This window comes from Balaenoptera musculus, chromosome 3 (assembly GCF_009873245.2).
Source record: "Balaenoptera musculus isolate JJ_BM4_2016_0621 chromosome 3, mBalMus1.pri.v3, whole genome shotgun sequence".
NCBI lineage: Eukaryota > Metazoa > Chordata > Mammalia > Artiodactyla > Balaenopteridae > Balaenoptera > Balaenoptera musculus.
The window spans coordinates 74,219,846-74,237,713 of NC_045787.1; the positions used below are offsets into that span (position 1 = coordinate 74,219,846).

General features: G+C 51.6%; 1 protein-coding gene across 2 annotated transcripts; it reads left to right on the forward strand.

Annotated features, from left to right (window-relative positions):
• Positions 1-2,848: 2,848 nt before the first annotated feature.
• Positions 2,849-12,522, forward strand: NR2F1 (nuclear receptor subfamily 2 group F member 1). 2 transcript variants are annotated; one of them, XM_036849375.1, is made up of 3 exons: positions 2,849-3,396; positions 5,849-6,376; positions 11,464-12,522. In XM_036849375.1, the coding sequence occupies exons 1-3, from the start codon at positions 2,937-2,939 to the stop codon at positions 11,742-11,744; spliced, it is 1,269 nt and encodes a 422-aa protein (XP_036705270.1). In that variant the 5' UTR covers positions 2,849-2,936; the 3' UTR covers positions 11,745-12,522. The 2 variants fall into 2 exon arrangements, with proteins under 2 accessions (XP_036705270.1, XP_036705271.1); XM_036849376.1 differs by having other exon boundaries at positions 2,868-3,396; positions 5,852-6,376.
• Positions 12,523-17,868: the final 5,346 nt, after the last annotated feature.

A 17,868-nucleotide genomic window follows, 5' to 3' on the forward strand; every position in this document is an offset into this window, starting at 1 on the left:
CCTCTCCCCATCTCCCATCTCCTTCCGTTCTCGCTCACCCCTTTCCTCTTTTCCTGGGACTCGGACTTGGCCGCACTAACCACCCCGCCCCCAACGATATGAGAACTTACTACTATTTTATTAATAATTACTGGAGCGTTCGTAGGAACTTGGAACAGCCTGAGGATACCAAAAAGGGAAAAGAAAAAAAGAGAGAAGGAGGAAAAATCGGATTGACTGGAAAGTTTATTTTAAAAATCATCTTTGGGATGGAGAGGAACCGTTGGCTCGGATTGATTTTGTGGCAATAGCTGCGAATTCCAGGAGTGCATTTTTGTCATAATTAAACCCTTAATTTTAAAACCAAAATATACGTTGGACCAAAAAACAGGGAGTCCCTACTTTGTTTCTTAAAGGAATATAAAATGAGCAGAATCCACTCTTGGATTGTGCTTATGTGTGAAAGAAGAAAACAATACAAACCCAAAATATTTCACGAATCATTAAAACGGTGAGAGTTTAATTCCCATTTAAAATTTTCCTAACATTTTCAATGACACTCTTTACGCTCATAAAACATAATTCTAAAAACTTTTCGGAAGAAAACAAAATAATGTCTTTCTAATTCTCTTTTTACCCATTGCAAGGCATTCTTCCCCTCGCCATCCCTTCCCCCTCTGGTGTGCGTGTGTGTGTGTGTGTGTGTGTGTGTGTGTGTGTGTGTGACCATAGACGACCCATACTAATCAGGTCTCAGAGTAAATAGCAGCGCAGGGCGATCTCAATGTAAATTGCGCTTGTCAGAAGCACACCCCCCCCCCCCTCACTTTCTCCCCTCCTTCCCTCGCCAACCCGTAAGTAGGTAGCTAAGAGGGAGGGGAAAAAAAAAAAAAAAAGAAAGAAAGAAAAAGAGGAGGGGGGAGGGGCTCTCCAACCAATGGCGTTCGGGAGGCTTGGCTAACCTTAGCCTCCCATTTTCTCTCCCCCCGATTCAGGGCTCTGACCAGTCAGTCGCCTTTGATTATCAGTTGCCAGCAGCCCTTCTCTTGGCTCCTTGACACGAGCTCCATATAAGGCAGCAATCTCCATAGAAACGTGTCAGTTTCAATAGTAGTGTCAAAGTTCACTATATACAGACATTCGCGCAGATCCCCCTTTCGGAAACACTGCTCTGCGAGTCCTCCCGTTTAAACGCATTCAATTTTGGGGTCTCTCTCTCTTTCTCTCTCTCTCTCTTCTCTCTCTCTCTCTCTTTCTCCTCCGCCTCTCTCTCTCAATCTCTCTCTTTCTCTCTTCTCTCCCCCCTCTCCTCTCGCCCCTTTCTCTTTTCTTACATATTCTATTAGTTGTTTCCCCCGTATTCTTCTTCTTTCTCTCCTTTTTCTCCCTCCTCCTTGTCTCTTTTACTCCATTCCTGCAGAAGAGTGAGGGATAAACTTAAAAAAAAAAAAAAAGGAGGAGGAGGAGGCACCCCCTTCGTATTCTTCTTATCGTTATTTTATACATATATGATTTTTTTTGGAGGGAGGGTGTTGGTTCCCGGCTGAAGAGCACTTATTTAAAATACTAAAAAAAGAACATTTTTGGGCGATCTCCAGGGTTTTTTTAACTAGCTCTGTGTGTTATAGCAGAAGAAGCAGAAGAAGGAGCAAGAAAGAGGAAAAGAAGAGGATTATTTATTCGACCTACTTTGGATGTCTCGCTTTTTTTTTTCTTTTTTCTTTTTTTTTTTTTTTTTTTTTTGCAATTCTTTTTCTTCTGATTTTTATATTTTCTGTTTCGCTGTGAATTCGTCGCCGGCGTGAATTATCTCGTGTTTTTCTCCCCCTCCGTCACCTCCCGAAAGAAAAAGGCAGCGAGAGCCCGGCGCCACCGGCACAACAAAAAGAGCAAAGTGTGTGATCCTCCTCGCTGGCTGCCTCCCGCTCTCCAGCTCTGCCTTCCTGAATGGCTGGCTGCGTCCGGCCCTGGACCTGGCCCCCCGACACCAGCGCGCTCTGATCGCCGCCGGCAGCCTCGCCCCGCGCCCTGCTCGGCTCACCGCGCTCCCCTCAATCCCGAGCCCAGCGAGGGCTCCCGCCGGGACAGCGGCGGCGGCGCGGGCGGCCCCGACCCGAGCTCGCGCTCCGGCTGCAGCCCCGACTCCAGCTCGGACTCCGGCCCGGGCCCCGGCTCCTCCAGCGGCGCTCGCTGCTGCAGCTGAGGCAGCGGCTCCAGAGGCGCCTGCAACCTCGACCTCCTCCTCCTCCGCCGCCGCCGCCGCCCTCGCCGGCTTCCTCTATGTCTGCTCTGCCGGCGCACAGCGCGTAGCCCCAGTGGCCGGCGGGCGGGCGGGCGGGCGCCCGGCGCGGGTGAGCGAGTGTGTGTGCGAGTGTGTGTGTGCGCGGGGGTGCGGGCAAGGCGGAGGGTGAGTGTGTGCGCGCGCCGTGGCCCATGCCCGCCGCCCCCGGCGCTGCGCCCCGCGCCGCTACCGGCTGCCGCCTGTGCCATTTCTGATTTTGCAACTTGGTGAAGAAGAAAAAAGCGAGAGAAGGGAGCTTGCTCGCTGGGGGGGGGTGGGGAGGGGGGGGAAGGAGAGCGTGGCCCCCCCAGGATCGGAGCGCGGGGGGAGCGGGCGAGGGGAGCAGGGGTGTTGGGGGGGGAGCCTGAGAGCCTGGGGGGGCTGCAAAAAGAGAGAAAGAAAACAGCAGGAACCACAACAAAACGCCAGCCGGGCGGGCGGGCGCGCAGCAGCAGCGGGGCGGCCGAGGCAGTAGCGGCGGCAGCGGCGGCGGCGGCGGAGGCAGCGGCTGGTGCCCGGCTCGGGCTCGGCTCCCGCGACCCCGGGGCGCCGGGCGGGCCCCCCGCCCCCTCCCCCTCCCCCCTTCCCCTTCCCCTTCCCCTCCCAGCGCGCCCGCGCGCCCCGCGGCCCTCGGCGAGCAGCTCGGCTCCCCCCAGCGCTCCCCGGGCCCAAAGATATGGCAATGGTAGTTAGCAGCTGGCGAGATCCGCAGGACGACGTGGCCGGGGGCAACCCCGGCGGCCCCAACCCCGCAGCGCAGGCGGCCCGCGGCGGCGGCGGCGCCGGCGAGCAGCAGCAGCAGGCGGGCTCGGGCGCGCCGCACACGCCGCAGACCCCGGGCCAGCCCGGAGCGCCCGCCACCCCCGGCACGGCAGGGGACAAGGGCCAGGGCCCGCCCGGCTCGGGCCAGAGCCAGCAGCACATCGAGTGCGTGGTGTGCGGGGACAAGTCGAGCGGCAAGCACTACGGCCAGTTCACCTGCGAGGGCTGCAAAAGTTTCTTCAAGAGGAGCGTCCGCAGGAACTTAACTTACACATGCCGTGCCAACAGGAACTGTCCCATCGACCAGCACCACCGCAACCAGTGCCAATACTGCCGCCTCAAGAAGTGCCTCAAAGTGGGCATGAGGCGGGAAGGTGAATATTTATTCTGTGCTTCTTTCCCTGAGCTTCGCCCGCCTCCCCGGCCCTCTTTCTTTCTCTCTCGCGGGGGTGGCTGCTGTATGGGGCTGGGGTTCCTGCGGTCCCGGCCCGTCCCAGCTTCCCCTGTCCCCGCTACCTTCCTCCCCCGGCGTCTCCCGCCGCCCCCCCCCCACACACCCAGCTCGCTGCCGCTGCCTCCCCCTCCTGGCCTGCGCTCCTCTCCCCGGCTCCTCCACCCCACCCTCTGCCTGCTCAGGATTTTGTCCCTGGGATCGTGAGCTGTGGCTTAAAATCCCCTCCCTCTGTCTTGGATGTGCTCGGTGCGTGTCTCTTTCCCGCGTGTGCGTGAGGATGCTTGGGGCTGGGCTGGCATGAACTTGGGGAGGGGTGCTTATTTCCCCCGGAAAACTCTGTTTCTGTGTTTTTTCATTCCACTTTCCCCTCCACCTCTTCATGCCCTTTATTTAAAATGGGGGAGGGCTGGAGACTGGAGTACTCTGAACCATAGATTCATTACTGCATCATCCTTTTGGAAGCTTAGCTTGGAAAAAGAGGAGTGAGATTTATTGCACTTGTAGGTCTAATTAGGGGGGAAGGGGGGCTTCTGGCCTGTTCACTGGTTCCCTCTCCTCTTCACCGAGCTGGGGCCGCCTCCTCCAGAGCTGTGGCCTTGTTTTCACCCCTCTACTTTCAAAGGAAAGTTTGTGACTGAACCGTGCTTTCATAGTTGTGTCATTTTTTTTTTAAAGCATGATACTCGTTTTATTTCTTCATCAAACTCCACCCTCTGCTTAAATACTGCATACAAATTACAATTTACAGCGGCATTTACCGATCCTTCTGACTTGGCTATAATGCATAGACTGCAGCTGGCATGAGCTTCCACATCATTTAATCCCTGTGTTGTATGGCTTTGGTTTCTTTTAACACAACTTTTGATGTTGTATTTAGATATGCTTCATGTTCATGTGGCAAGAGATGCAGCACTTTTCTTATAAATATATCTAGCCATTTACAATTAAAGTTTATCTCCTGACAATCATTAAAGATGTCTTATAGTCAAATTAGTGAACCAGTCAATTTTATAGAATGCAGATTACTCCTTCTTGTAATTGACTTTAAAATTGTATTTTATATGCCACAAGAAAAGAAATTGAATTCCTTCAGATCTCAAGGAGCAGGCAAATATGACGACTTCATTTCTAGCTCCAGGGAGATTTTATAGGCATCTGAAAAACAAAAAACAAAACAAAACAAAAAAACTTTGAATTGTACTCTCATTTAATTGAAAAATAACTGCCAAGTTCAAAACTATAATTAGAAAAAAGTATTGTAGCCATTATGTTTCAAGAACTTAAATTGCATTGAGGCTTGCATTAAAATTAGAATCAATGCAAACTTAAGAAAATAGTGTATAACCTGAAGTAAGATAGCTACGTGTACATGGGCATATCTATATTAATTTGCTGGGGGGAGAGTTCAGTAGCCCTAACTTTTCCTAAAGTTGTCTTTGTTTACATGGCAATTTAAAACGCTGGCACTGTTGAAGTAAAACATACACATTAAAAAAAAAAAAAAAACTTTGGTCAGCTTTAAGAACTCAAAGCATGCTTACGTTTTGCATTCAGATGGTTAATGAATCCAGTGTTTTTGCAGTTGCAAGCTCGTGCATTCACTGGGCAAAAGCTGGCTGCAGGTTGCAGTGGCACCGCGCAGGACAGACATTAATTATATTTTCCACTTTTTTCAATAATGTTTGGCTACTGTAAGTTCAACTTTTTTCTTGATTTTTTTTCAATTTTTTGTTGCTTTTAACAGTGAGAACCTTGTGTGGGGCGATGGGGAGGAGGGGATAGGGGAGGGGTGCAGGATACTTGTTTTCTCTTCAAAAGTTGTAAGTGGTTAGTAGGGTATGTAACTTGTATCTATTTTAAGGATAATTCCGTAGCATTTTTAGAGAATATGGAAACATTTTGAGCAAAACCAGCTTGCTTGCAAATGAAGAGGCAGCTAGGCATTTGCCTAGAACCACAACCTTTCTCTGGTTTCGCCTGTTTTTGTTTTTGTTTTACCCTGATTTGGTTCCTTCTGGAGGGGTGAGTGGGATTTCATTAATCTGCGTGTGACTTGCTGGTGGTCGAGGGGCTGGGTGGCATTTTCTTGGCCTTACGGGGCTGGGGGCCCGTAAGTCAGGCCTAGTTCTGGCAGGGCTGGGGTGGCCAGGGGCGCAGGAGACGGCTGGGCATACCGAGCCGCGGAGCTGGAGGGCTTCACCCCAGATTGCCTCCGGGTGTGGGCTGTGAGTGAGAGCGAGCGCCAAAGGAGATGCTCCGGGCGCTTGTGGCTGCGGGAAGAACCTCCGCATTGTGTCGGGTGCGCTGCGGCACGGGATGTTCGCAAGCCCCCTGGATGCACATTGCCTCTTTTCTCTCTTTCTTTTCGTCAGCGGTTCAGCGAGGAAGAATGCCTCCAACTCAACCCAATCCAGGCCAGTACGCACTCACCAACGGGGACCCCCTCAACGGCCACTGCTACCTGTCCGGCTACATCTCGCTGCTGCTGCGCGCGGAGCCCTACCCCACGTCGCGCTACGGCAGCCAATGCATGCAGCCCAACAACATCATGGGCATCGAGAACATCTGCGAGCTGGCCGCGCGCCTGCTCTTCAGCGCCGTCGAGTGGGCCCGCAACATCCCCTTCTTCCCGGATCTGCAGATCACCGACCAGGTGTCCCTGCTACGCCTGACCTGGAGCGAGCTGTTCGTGCTCAACGCAGCCCAGTGCTCCATGCCGCTGCACGTGGCGCCGCTGCTGGCCGCCGCCGGCCTGCACGCCTCGCCCATGTCCGCCGACCGCGTCGTGGCCTTCATGGACCACATCCGCATCTTCCAGGAGCAGGTGGAGAAGCTCAAGGCGTTGCACGTCGACTCGGCCGAGTACAGCTGCCTCAAAGCCATCGTGCTGTTCACGTCAGGTGAGGCTGCGGCCGCTGGGAGGGCAGGCCGCGCCGGGAGCGCCCGCAGGCCCCGCTCCGCTCGGGCCCGGCCTCCTGCGCCGCGCCGCCGCGCCCGCCGCGGCCGGGCCCTCGCCGGACCTCGGGCCTGGCCGGGGACCTGCGGCCCCCGCGCGGGGAAGCGGCCGGCGGCGCCGCTGCCATCTTGGGAGCGCCGCGGTGCGGGCGCTGAGGCGGCGCGGGCGCGGGCGGCTAGGTGGCCCGGCCTGGCGGCCTGGAGCCCTGCGCGGGGCCGCGGCGGCGGCGGCGGCGGGCGCGTGTCTGGCGGGGGGTGGGGCGGGGAGGCGGTGCCGTGGATCCGTCTGGCTGCGCGTGTGTGCGGTGTGCATGTGTGTGCGATGTGCGTGTGCGTGTGTGCCGGAGCTCAGCGTTTCTGGGGGAGGAGAGGGAAGGAAGAGAACGTGGGAATGTGGCTTTCTCCTCTGTGTGGCACGCTCTCTGGCTGAGTTTCCCGACACAGTGAGACACAGAGAGGGAGAAAGAGAAGAATACGGGCAAATAAATCATAAATAATCCCGCTTTATTGCATCCTGATTTTCCCTTATCGGAAACCATTCATGTTTGCAGTTGCTGAGGTTATTGAGGGTCGTAAAAAACGGATTCGATCTAAACAAGAAAGATGAAAAACAAAAGCAATACGGTAGAACCCGCAAGTACGGGAGGATTCCCGCCCCGGAGATAAATCTCATAGCCACGCAAAACGCACGAACATTGGAAATTTAACAGAGTGCCTTAAAAATATCAAATTAAATGTAGGCAGTGGTAACATGCATGTTAACAATTTCTCTTATGATAGATGGTTCAAATTAACTTCCAGGAAAGTGCATTAATGTTGCCTTTGAAGGCTCTGGTCCGAGCCTCTGAGAACACTGCCCCCCTTTTATTATTGTAACCTGCAAGAGGGAAACATATAAACACCCAGGACGGCAGGTAATGGGGGGAAATATAAACAAAGCCAGAAAGGACGCTGGTGGGGAAACAGAGCTGCTCAGACTGGGTCTCGGGCCTTGCCCACTGTGAGTAGGGTTAGCTGCCGATTTACCACCATTACTGGCGCTATTGTTTTTAATTCCTCCATTCGGAGAACAAATAAACCATCCTAATAAATCTATCCTAGAGGCAGGACCTCCAAAGGCCAAATTAAAACCACTCTTGAGCAGAGACGGCAAAACCCCTTTCCCAAGGCCTTGTTGAACAGTAAGCAGTGGTATAATCTATCAATATTTCCTGGCTTTCATGCGTGAAGAATCATATTTACATTGTATTAAAATGACTCTTAAATTTGCACAATATTGTAATGTAGCAAATGTAGTATTAATATCGATCTGAACAGCAGATAATTTATTTAGACAAGAGCATCTCATTTGTATGCAGGGTGGCCTGAGCTGTGGACTTGGACTGCCCCCCTTTTACTTTCAGTGCAAATGCAGGTCTGCTAGTGGGAGAGGGAGTTATTCTTTGCAAGAGGATAAAGTGCGAACCTTAAAACAAATGGAAGATTTATTGAATAGCCTCCTCGGTGTTTGAATGCATTTTATCTTAATAAGTCTTCTTGATGGAAACGTGTTTTTCAAAAGTGACAAAGAGCCTGGGAAGCAGCGACCCGGCTGCTTTAGCTCTGGCAGGCCTGGGGCCTGTCTGGCTCTCCACTCCCCAGCTCTTTAGCCAAATTAATCAGGAAGCAAGCCAGTGTCAGGGAAGCTGGGGTTTTAAAATCTCATCCAGTGAGGTGTCTTGAAGCAGAAATGTGACTTGGAGCTGGACAGAGGTCTCTCAAGAAAAGTCTCCCTCCCTTTTTCCTTGTCCCCCCCCCTAAGGTTCTTTGAACCCCCTTGACTTTTCTGATCTCCTGCCCTTTCCCAGAGAGAGGCAAGGGCTGTGCAGGCTGTAGGGAAGACTGTGGAATTATTCATGCTTTCCTTTCAACTTTCCATCCTAAAATGTCCCTGTGAAAAGTGTCCCTTTAAAAAAAAGTTTTCACAAAGATATTTCTTAAACCAAGTCTTCAAGGTGTAAGGGAGGCCGAGAAGTGAACAATAACATTATTTTGTTGGAAAAATTGCAAGAAGAATATCTGAAAATGGAAATAGAGCTGTCAGTAGTAATTCACCCCCCTCCTCCATACAACACATTTCCACTTTTGACTAAACTTGTTTTGATTGCTAGCCAGAAGGGAATTCATGGGAAGCCTTCTCAAAGTCATCCAACTTTTAAGCAAACTTTGAATGATGGAAAAGACAGTTTTAGACATATTGTCCAACGAGGTTTACTCCGGATAAGTATTTGAAGCTGGCACGGGGGTTCCCTGTGGTGGTTTTCACATTTGGCCTCCGGATGGTATGTTTAATCCTTAATATTCTGGACAGCATCCAAGGACTAGGTCATGACCTGAACTTAACTTTTTAAAAAAAATTCATTAATTCATACACCTAAATATTCTCTCAGATAAATGAGACTTTCCCCGAAAGGAGCCATCTAGTTAACATAAATACGAGAAATCCATTTTCAGCACAATAATAACTTTGATTTCTAGTTATGGCAGCTGATTACATCTATATTTCCTGAACACTAAACTCTTCTGAATGCACAACATGAAATACATTCTCTGCACTACAAAGGCTAAGCTGGGAGGGCCTGAGCGGTAATGGTTATTTATTTACATAATTTCTTTTCCATATACTGTAGAAGAAATATTGAGGGTTCCCACATTGACACTACCATATAAAAAGGGAGACATGGGTTTTGCACGTTCTGCCTCCTTTTCTTCTCTGGGTATAACTCATGGAGTGTAAATATGTACTGCATCACACCCCCTGCTCACCTAGTTTTGCTACCACAACCAGACGATTGATCTGAGAGCTCATACTGTCAGTCCACAGTTGGGGGAATTCTGTTGCAGAAATATCCAGCGTAGGAGTGAATATCTAGAGTGGGAAGCCAGGCCCAAATTAGGGCTCCTGCCCGAGGGAGGCCACAGGGCTGGCCGGCTGGCACTTTGCAGCAGGGCCCAGCTACAGGCAATCTGCCTTCAAAGGAGGAAAGAACTCGATGCAGCCAACACAGGGCCCAGGCATGCCTTTCCTGGGCTTCTCTCCCTTGGAGTAGCCTAGCTGGGGGAAGGGTAGTGACCTTGCACCCTGGGGGCCCTAAGTGTAAATATCAGATAAATATTTTACAAACCTGAGGAGATTCCATATGGGTCTTTTTAAAAACCTGCTGGGGTATCAGTGGGTCCCTTTCATACTGCATTCTCTGAGGCTGAGAGGGATCCTGTGGCAGAAGGGGCAGATAATGCATGTCAAGCAAGATATATGTAAATAAGAGTCTGCATGGTGGTCATTCAGCAGGACCAGGTTAGGAAGCAAAGCCAAGGGCAGACCCTCAGGGTCCCCTCTCTAAGCATCGAAGCCCCAAACTGTTCCTGCCCTCATTCTGCTAGCCATAAAATCTCACTGACTTCCCAGGTCAGGCTAGTGTGGATGCACCCAAATGGCTGGCTAGAGTAATTAGACATCTGAGAGGAACCCAATCTGGATCTGGGGTCAAAGGAGACCTGCCTCAGAAGTTCTTGAATTATCACTAGTTTTATTTGTATTTTTGCTCAAGGCCATAGCCTTGTAGATGAAGGTGTTAGAATGCTTTACAAATCCCAGTTCCTGAAACAGAGACATAAAGCTCAGAAACTCAGCAGATCCAGGTTTCGCTTTGAATCATTTGCTGTGTCTTCTTAGGGTCACACTTGCCCATTCACAATTATACAGTGTCCTTTTGGGGGCATTGCCATGCATGAATTTCTTTCCAGATCTATATATTAGCAAACTCTGCCTTTGATCTCTAGTCAACCTCCTGACTGGCTAAGGGCTCCTCTGTGATCTTCCTGTTTTTTAAATATTTATTATTAATACAGGAAACAACATGGGTGTTTGAACTAAGAGAGGAAGCCTTCACTTCATTCCTCTGATTCCACCTTCCCCTCCATTTGCTTGCCTCTAGTTAGTTGATACAGTATAAACTGCCGTCTTGAAATATTTTTAGTAGACCAAGAAGAGCCCTTGGTTGATGTGAGATTAAACACACAGGTTTGGAGATGTTTCCTTGTGTATAGGTCCTGCCACAGGAAGCCTATCTCCCCAAATCCCCCCTCAACTCCCCACCTCCCAGTTCTGAAGCAGAAGCAGCAGCTGCCTCCAGGCCAGCTTTGTGTCTGATCGCTGAAGTTGTCTCCTTGCTGCAGCCTGGAGTAACTGAGCCATATTCCTTCTGATTATCATACAGCTTACAGAGATGTGACCAATTTTCAATTACGTGATCTAAGGCACAGATAGAAGTGTTCCCCCTCACTGAGGATTTGCTGCAGAGTTCTTGCTTGCATAGAGAGTGGATCGCAAATCCTGTATTGCCAAAGCATGAGCTTGATCTGATGCCAGGCACTGCCAGCCTATGATTTCTTACCCCCTCGCATGTGTCTATTCACTATACAATCTAGGTTCTCCTTGAGGTTTCTCCTTGGGGTCATTTAGGTTTGAGAGGGGGACTCCAAGAAGCATTTTAGAACTGCCTCCAGGCTGCATATTTGCTCAGGGCTCCTGAACACCCCAAAACCAGGGGCAAAAGGGGCAGAAATCCTCCCTTTAATGAGCACAACGGAAAAGACGCTCCCCTGAAGGTGGAGGACAGGTTGCTGTGTACAGCCAACATGGCTCCAGCATCGTACATTATTTAATCCAAAGGTGAAAGAGGAGAAACAAAGGGACTGGAGAGGTTGCTGCCTCTTCAAGTGTGTGCCTGTCTCTCCAGCTCCCCAGGCCTGGTGGGAGTTTGATTTATTTTTATTTGTGTTGGGGGCCGGGGGAAGGAAATAGTGAAGAAGGAGTAGGGAGGCATGGCGGGGAGGATTTCTTTTCTTCTTCCTTCTATTTCTATTTTTTCCCCTTTGCTCCATAAAAGAAAAAAGAAAATGAACGGCTTGCTGTTGGTGACTTTGCTGTCCGCTGACCTAACCGTGCGCCCCCTCCCCTTGTCTCTCCTTCCTGTGGCTGCTTGGGCAGATGCCTGTGGCCTGTCGGATGCCGCCCACATCGAGAGCCTGCAGGAGAAGTCGCAGTGCGCGCTGGAGGAGTACGTGAGGAGCCAGTACCCTAACCAGCCCAGCCGCTTCGGCAAACTGCTCCTACGACTGCCCTCGCTGCGCACCGTATCCTCCTCGGTCATCGAGCAGCTCTTCTTCGTCCGTTTGGTAGGTAAAACCCCCATCGAAACTCTCATCCGCGATATGTTACTGTCTGGGAGCAGCTTCAACTGGCCTTACATGTCTATCCAGTGCTCCTAGACCTTGGGCGCTTCCCACCTGCCCCCACCCCCTAGAGACTCACAGGACCGGCGGGGGGCCGTGGACTCCAATGCCGCGGGGACACCAGGCGGCCGATGCAGGGTGCGGTGGGCCGGGCAGCGGGGAGGAGGGCCAGGGCGACAGGAGCAGCCCACCGTGCAGAAATGCAACCCGAGCTGCAAACCAGGAGAAAAAGAGACTCTTTTTAGTGTCAGATCTGTGGACACGTTGGAAAGGAAAGGAAAAAGACCTTGTGTCTGATGAGAAAAAGAAAAAAATTTGGAAGAGAGGACCATGAAAATTTTAATAAAACAGAAGGAGACTAACGGACCTTCCAGGATTTATTGTGGACAGATGTGGATATATTCTGTACAGAAAACAACACACATGGAAGTGGACCGAATCCTATGTAGAAACACACACACACACACACACACACACACACACACACACATTGTTATTCATTTTGTAAAATACTAGTCTTTATTTTCATTTTTTTGTAAAATTTAAACATCGTATGCACATAAAAAAGAAACAAGAATTAGGGGAAAATAACATTTTCCAAATAATTATAAAAAAATTGTCCTGTGTCTATGTATCTATATCTGTTTTGTATTTTTTTCTGGTTCCAAACCAGATTTCCTGTGATTCTATACTAATAATTTTTGATATAACCCTTTGCTTCTTATAATGAGTGCGATATATGTTGTCGAGGCTGTTCTTCAAGAATTAAAATTGAAGTGAAAATTTAAACAAAAAATAAAAGAATTTAGCAAAACCCACGTGTCTGGTTGCTTGACAGATGTCATCAGTGCAAGAGAACCCTCCAATTAATTTCCACTCCAATTATTATTAGAATGGCGGGGCGAGGGGGGAAACTTTTAAGGTCCATTACCAAGTTGGCTAGATTTATTTCCTAAAAGCAAGCAGCTGCTTTGGTTTTGTAAATGCGGAAGGCCAGTCTCTGCATGGGACAGAGTGGGCGGGGGGGTGGGGGGGGTGTCAGGGCACTTCGGTGCCGGCAGCAGCCATTGTGACCTTGTAGGTGGGGGGCAGCCAGCACGCAGCTGGCCAGGAGGCTGGGGCAGGCCCGGTCCCTCGGGGTCGAGCCTCTGCGCTGCCTGCTTCAGTATCAGCAGGTGGGAACTTGCCTGGCTGGAGAGGATGGAGCCCTGACAGTGGGGGGTTCAGCATGGAGAGGGCCACTCTGACACCTCTGCGTCTCGTCTGTGACTGGAGGGTCAGCCTCTTCCCAGCTCTGGGAGAGAGATCTGGGGATTCAGCTGCGAGCCCTGGCTTTGCTCCTCCTGTGGTCCGCTATATCTGGCTACGGTTTGCCCTTCACTCCAGACCTTGTCACCGGCCCTCTAGCTCTTTGGGGCATCTGGAAGGGTCCCCCTGTGGCACTTAGGAGTATGGACCTGGAACCTGGGAGTCCAGGAGCTGGGCTGGAGCAGATTCTTTCCAGAAGCGGTGTTTGAGTCTTAGTGGCCCTTTCAGGGCGGCAACCTCCTGCTGAGGCCTCTCCTTGGGTGTGTGTGTGGGTCTGCTCTCTGTAACAGCTTTCGGAGCATGAATGTTTTATAGGATCCGAGTTGGCACTGTGAGAACACATATTGCCAAGGGAGCTTTTTCTTAACATATTAATAAATCCAGGTCTTTTAAAATAACACCTCTTCACCTCTTCCCTCACCTTCTCCCCCAGCCCCAAACAGGCATGGATGAGGCAAGAGCTTTACTTTCTGAAGTCAGTGGCAAAGTTTTGCTCTCAGTTTGCTGTCTAGAAGTCTCCAGGTGGCCTCACCCCTTTAAAAATGCGTGAACAAGCTCCAATCCACCTAAGGTTTTAATATTCCGGGGGCAGAGCAGCCCGGCAATGCCACCGCTTTCTGTGAAGAAGCCCCTGCAGGTCCGCCTGGGGACTGGCCCAAGCCCTAGGGCAGCTAGACGGATAGGGTATGTGGGGTGTGGAGCTCCTGAGGCCCTCTTCCCTTCCAGCAGGTCCCACCCGGCCCTGGGCCTCATCCTCTGCACCACACCCAGGGGCAATGGTTTTGGGTCTAGGCTGACTTCTTTGCAGGTTGGGCACCCAAGGCAGGAGGAGCGTGGGAAGAACTCGTATTTAACCACTGACCGCCCCCCAGGAAGTCTCGGGGAGCCTTCCCGGGAGTGTGGGGATTAGGGTGGGCTGAGCTGCTGCGGGGGTCTGCTGAGGGGAGCCGAGCTGCCTCCAAGCACTCACCGATCTTTCCTGCCTTTCTTGAAATGAGATGTAAATATATTCATTACAGTGTGATCCCTCTGATGAAAACAGATAAACATTTTCGTAGGTCAGAAACGTATTTTTCAATTAATTTCAATATGGAGGCCCAAGCGTAAGGCACCCAAAGTGGGACTGGCCAGGAAGCCGAGGCCCAGGGTGTAGGAAGCACTTGTTCCAGGGTTCAGAGTTGACAGTGCTAACTTGGCTCTTGCTCGACGGCCTACAGCCTGGGGAATCCCAGTGACCTTTCTAAGCCTGGGCCTAAGCTGGGGGGGGGGGCGGTGGTGACCAGCACAGCATAGGAAGAAGAGCAGGCCTTCCTATGGCCTCACAGACTCCCTCACAGGTTTGGTCTAGGAACCAGGAGGCCCTGGGGACGAGCAAGAGGTGCTCAGAGGCCATTTCTGGGATCTGCGGGCAGTGGGTTTCTCCTCCGCTGTCTCCTTGGTGGCTGGGGTAGTCCCCGCCTGCATTAAACACAGAGAGACAGTCATCTTCAGAGCTCTCTGTGTGTCTCAGCCAGAGAGATGGAGCCTTCCCAGGGACTCAGGGGCCATGTGGGCGCCCCTGCAGAGCAGGACAGGCTGTCCGCAACCCGCGGCTTTCTCGGAGCGCGCAGTTGGGCCCCATGAATCTGCTCGCGCTAAGGGAAGGTTTACGAACTGAGACAGGCATCTAAGCCACTGGGTGAGGCTTCCAACAAACAGGAAGCGTCGTCTCCGCTCCCGGCCATCTAAAATCTCCTCGGCCGGGCTGACCAGTGGCCGTGGCGGGGGAGCTAAGGGCCGAGCGGCCCGGGGGCCCCTCGCAGTGTGGAGCAACAGCCCGCTAGAGGCCGGGGTGCCCCCCTCAGGATCCTGTGCCACCTCAGACCCTTGGAGCCGCTGGGCAGAAGGCCACGTGGAGCAGGTGGGAGTCTCCTCTGCCTGGGTGGCCGCCCGGAGGCCCCTGAGCAGTGAGCCACCTTCGAGCCAAGCGCCAGGGGGAGCCCTGGAACCCAGGTGTGAGGCCGCAGGCAGGTGTAGTCCAGAAAGTCCGCTGGAGGACTCAGGAGAGTGGGGCTGGGCGAACTGGGCGGGGTAGAACCGATGGGCCCCCCCAGGGTCAGAGGAAACCCATGTTAACAGTTGGAGAGTGTCCCACACAAGGTGACTTCCCTCTGGAAATTACCTGTGACATATGAAAGTCAAACGTTGAGAATTTTAGGGGCTTTGAAGTCGGTTTAAACTACTTTAGCCACAGACTTTGCTGAAAGCATCAAAAAAAGCTGTCTTGGGACTTGCTCTCCTCCGGGAATTTCTAGGGAATATAGCTGCGCCTCATCTGCCGCGGAGGGACACGGACTGGCGCAGAGGACTTAAAATATGACCTTTGCCCCGACACGCACATCCCAACCTGCGGCCAGGCCTGGCGGAAGCCCGGGGTGGGGATCGGCCTCCCTCCCGGCCACCAGGACCACCTCGGGCTTCCGGAACTCTGCGCCTCGGTCGGTTCAGGCTCTTGGTCGCTGGCAGCCGCAAAGGGTCTCCGTCAGCTCCTGGAAGCCCCTCCGCCCAGCTTTGCGCTCAGGGGCGCTGGGGATCTAGAGGCCCCTGCACCCAAGCCTACCTGAGCCCGTCTGCTTGGAGTGTGCAAAAGTTTATTTTTAAAAAAATCCTCCTTCTCCTCCTCCGCTCGTAGGCAGTCCTTGTATCTCCTACAGTGGCAGAATCACCTCGTAAGCTCCTCGATTCCTCAGAACAAATCACCTGAATGTCTCTGCGATGGGAAACTGTGAGGGAGCGTGGGGAGGGGATTCAGGGAAACACAAGTGGGAACTAATAAAACTCTTGTTAGAGGGCCTGCTCAGGATTCGTGGCGTCACTGGGCCTTTTACTTGGAAAGCCAAAGAGTTGTATTCCTAAATGAGTTAAAGACCCATTTACCTCTGTCGTGTTCTATTCATCAAGCCACAAGTTGAGAGTTCCTAACATGAAACTATTTGTTTGCTTACACAACCAGCTGGGCGCAATTTCACGTCTGAGATATCTATCTGAAAGCGCCTCTCATTTATTATCTCTCCTTGTCAGCGAATCCATTTTCCAGCTCTCCCTCCCCCCCCCCCCCTTGGACTTTTTATTTATTTATGGTGGGACTTCTTTGCCTGGGAGAACCTGGGTCTGGAAGGCTCCCAGGGGAGCAGCCGCTCCCTACGCGGTTTCCGCTGCGCCCAGGGCGCGTGGACCAGGAGCCGGTGGAGACGAGCTCGCCGCCACCGCTGACCTCCGGCGGCCGGCAGGCCAGGGTGTGGGGCGGGCAGCGGGTGGGCCCGGCCGGATACTGCTGAGCTGCCTTTCTCCCTAGATGTCCTCCCTGCTAGCTCTCCCAGAGTAAGCCACAACCACCTGTGCGAGGAGGGGGTGGGAGGAGGCCGGGAGGGGAGCTCAGGAGCCTCTCCCCGAGTTGGGGGGCCGAGATACGGATTTGAGAGATGCTTTCACAAAGCCTCACCTAGTCCCGCGGGGCCAATCTCTTCTCCTGGGCCGGAGCGCAGAGTGAGTAACCAAGATGTAAATAGTTGTGTGATGGGTTGGGGGAGGGGGCAGCGCATTTATTGTGTGCGCTGAGGGGAGAAGGCTGCACGTGGTTTCAATTTTGAAGCACAAAGAAATAATGTGCAATGCAGAAAATAGGTTTATGAATGTAATTGAGAGGAAAGAAAACAATTAACACGGTGCAAGGTTGCACACTCGATTGGCCACCCCTCGCCTTCTCTTCCACCCCAATTTTGAGAAATCCGGATCATGTGAATAGAGTAGGTCTAGGCAGTTGGATCGGGCTGACAAGGGAACCCCTGATGGAGGTCACAGTGATGGGTGGATAATGTGTCTATCCATCTCCAAGTCTGCTAAGGCCTCCTCCAACCAAGCTGATAGAAAGAGATCAAATCCCCCCCCCCAGTCCAACGTATAAAATAGCCCCAGTTGTAAAGATGGAAAGGAGAAGGGGTGTCTGTAAGGGAGGGGAGGGAGAAAAAGAGAGAGAGCGAGGGATTTCTTTAAGACAGACCAGGCTGGTCTCCGCAAGCTATCCTATTGTGTTGATTTAGGAAGACATTTGCTGTATATAACGCTTAAGGCTGAAAATATCATTGCGCAGCCGGATAAATAAAGCGTTGGCCCAACGGTGGGGTCAGCGATCGATCTCTGGGCTCAGAGGAAAAAGGAGAGAGACAGGGTCGTGCGCAAGCCTCTGTCTGTGTGCTTGTCAGTCGGCATGCATGAGCCTGAGTGTGTGTGAACGTCAGGGTGTACGAGAGAGAACCGAGTCTTCAGCTGGCCAAGAGGCTCATTAGCATTCCTAACCCATGGACCTGCACTGACAACTAACAGAGATATCCCGCTCACCACCAGGCCTCCTCTCCTTTTGTCTTCAGATCTGGAGGAGAAAAAGATTTCTCGGTGGAAGCTGAAGCCTGAACTTCCATGTGGTTGTTGGAGATTCTGGGTATAAAAAAAAAAAAAAAAAAAAAAAAAAAAAGGACGTGCCAGGATCTCGCCTGATCTTTTACTCTGCTTTTAAAAACTTCCCTCCTAAAAAAAGAAACTTTTTTTGCTTTTCTCTCTCAAAGTGTAATATGCTTGTTGAAACTCCAAGCTTAAATGAGACAGAAAATCCTCTGAAAATATTTTGCCTTTTCTCCTTGTTGACACGCAGAGAGGTGGATGTTTATATGTTTGGCTCACATACACATGTAAAGCCGGTACTTTTAGTTAAGGATTTCTAGAATATAGCAACCAGGGGTTGTTTGAGCTTTTTATTTCTCTTCTTTCTTTGCCTTGCTTTTGTTTTTTGTTACGATAAAATTCCTTTTATTTTCTA

What these genes read in the sequence shown, in the direction of transcription:
- NR2F1 (XM_036849375.1), top strand. Translation starts at nt 2,937, where the DNA reads ATGGCAATGGTAGTTAGCAGCTGGCGAGATCCGCAGGACGACGTGGCC. An exon ending in AGTGGGCATGAGGCGGGAAG is followed by an intron (nt 3,397 to 5,848) that starts GTGAATATTTAT and finishes TCTTTTCGTCAG; the next exon opens with CGGTTCAGCGAGGAAGAATG. An exon ending in CATCGTGCTGTTCACGTCAG is followed by an intron (nt 6,377 to 11,463) that starts GTGAGGCTGCGG and finishes CTGCTTGGGCAG; the next exon opens with ATGCCTGTGGCCTGTCGGAT.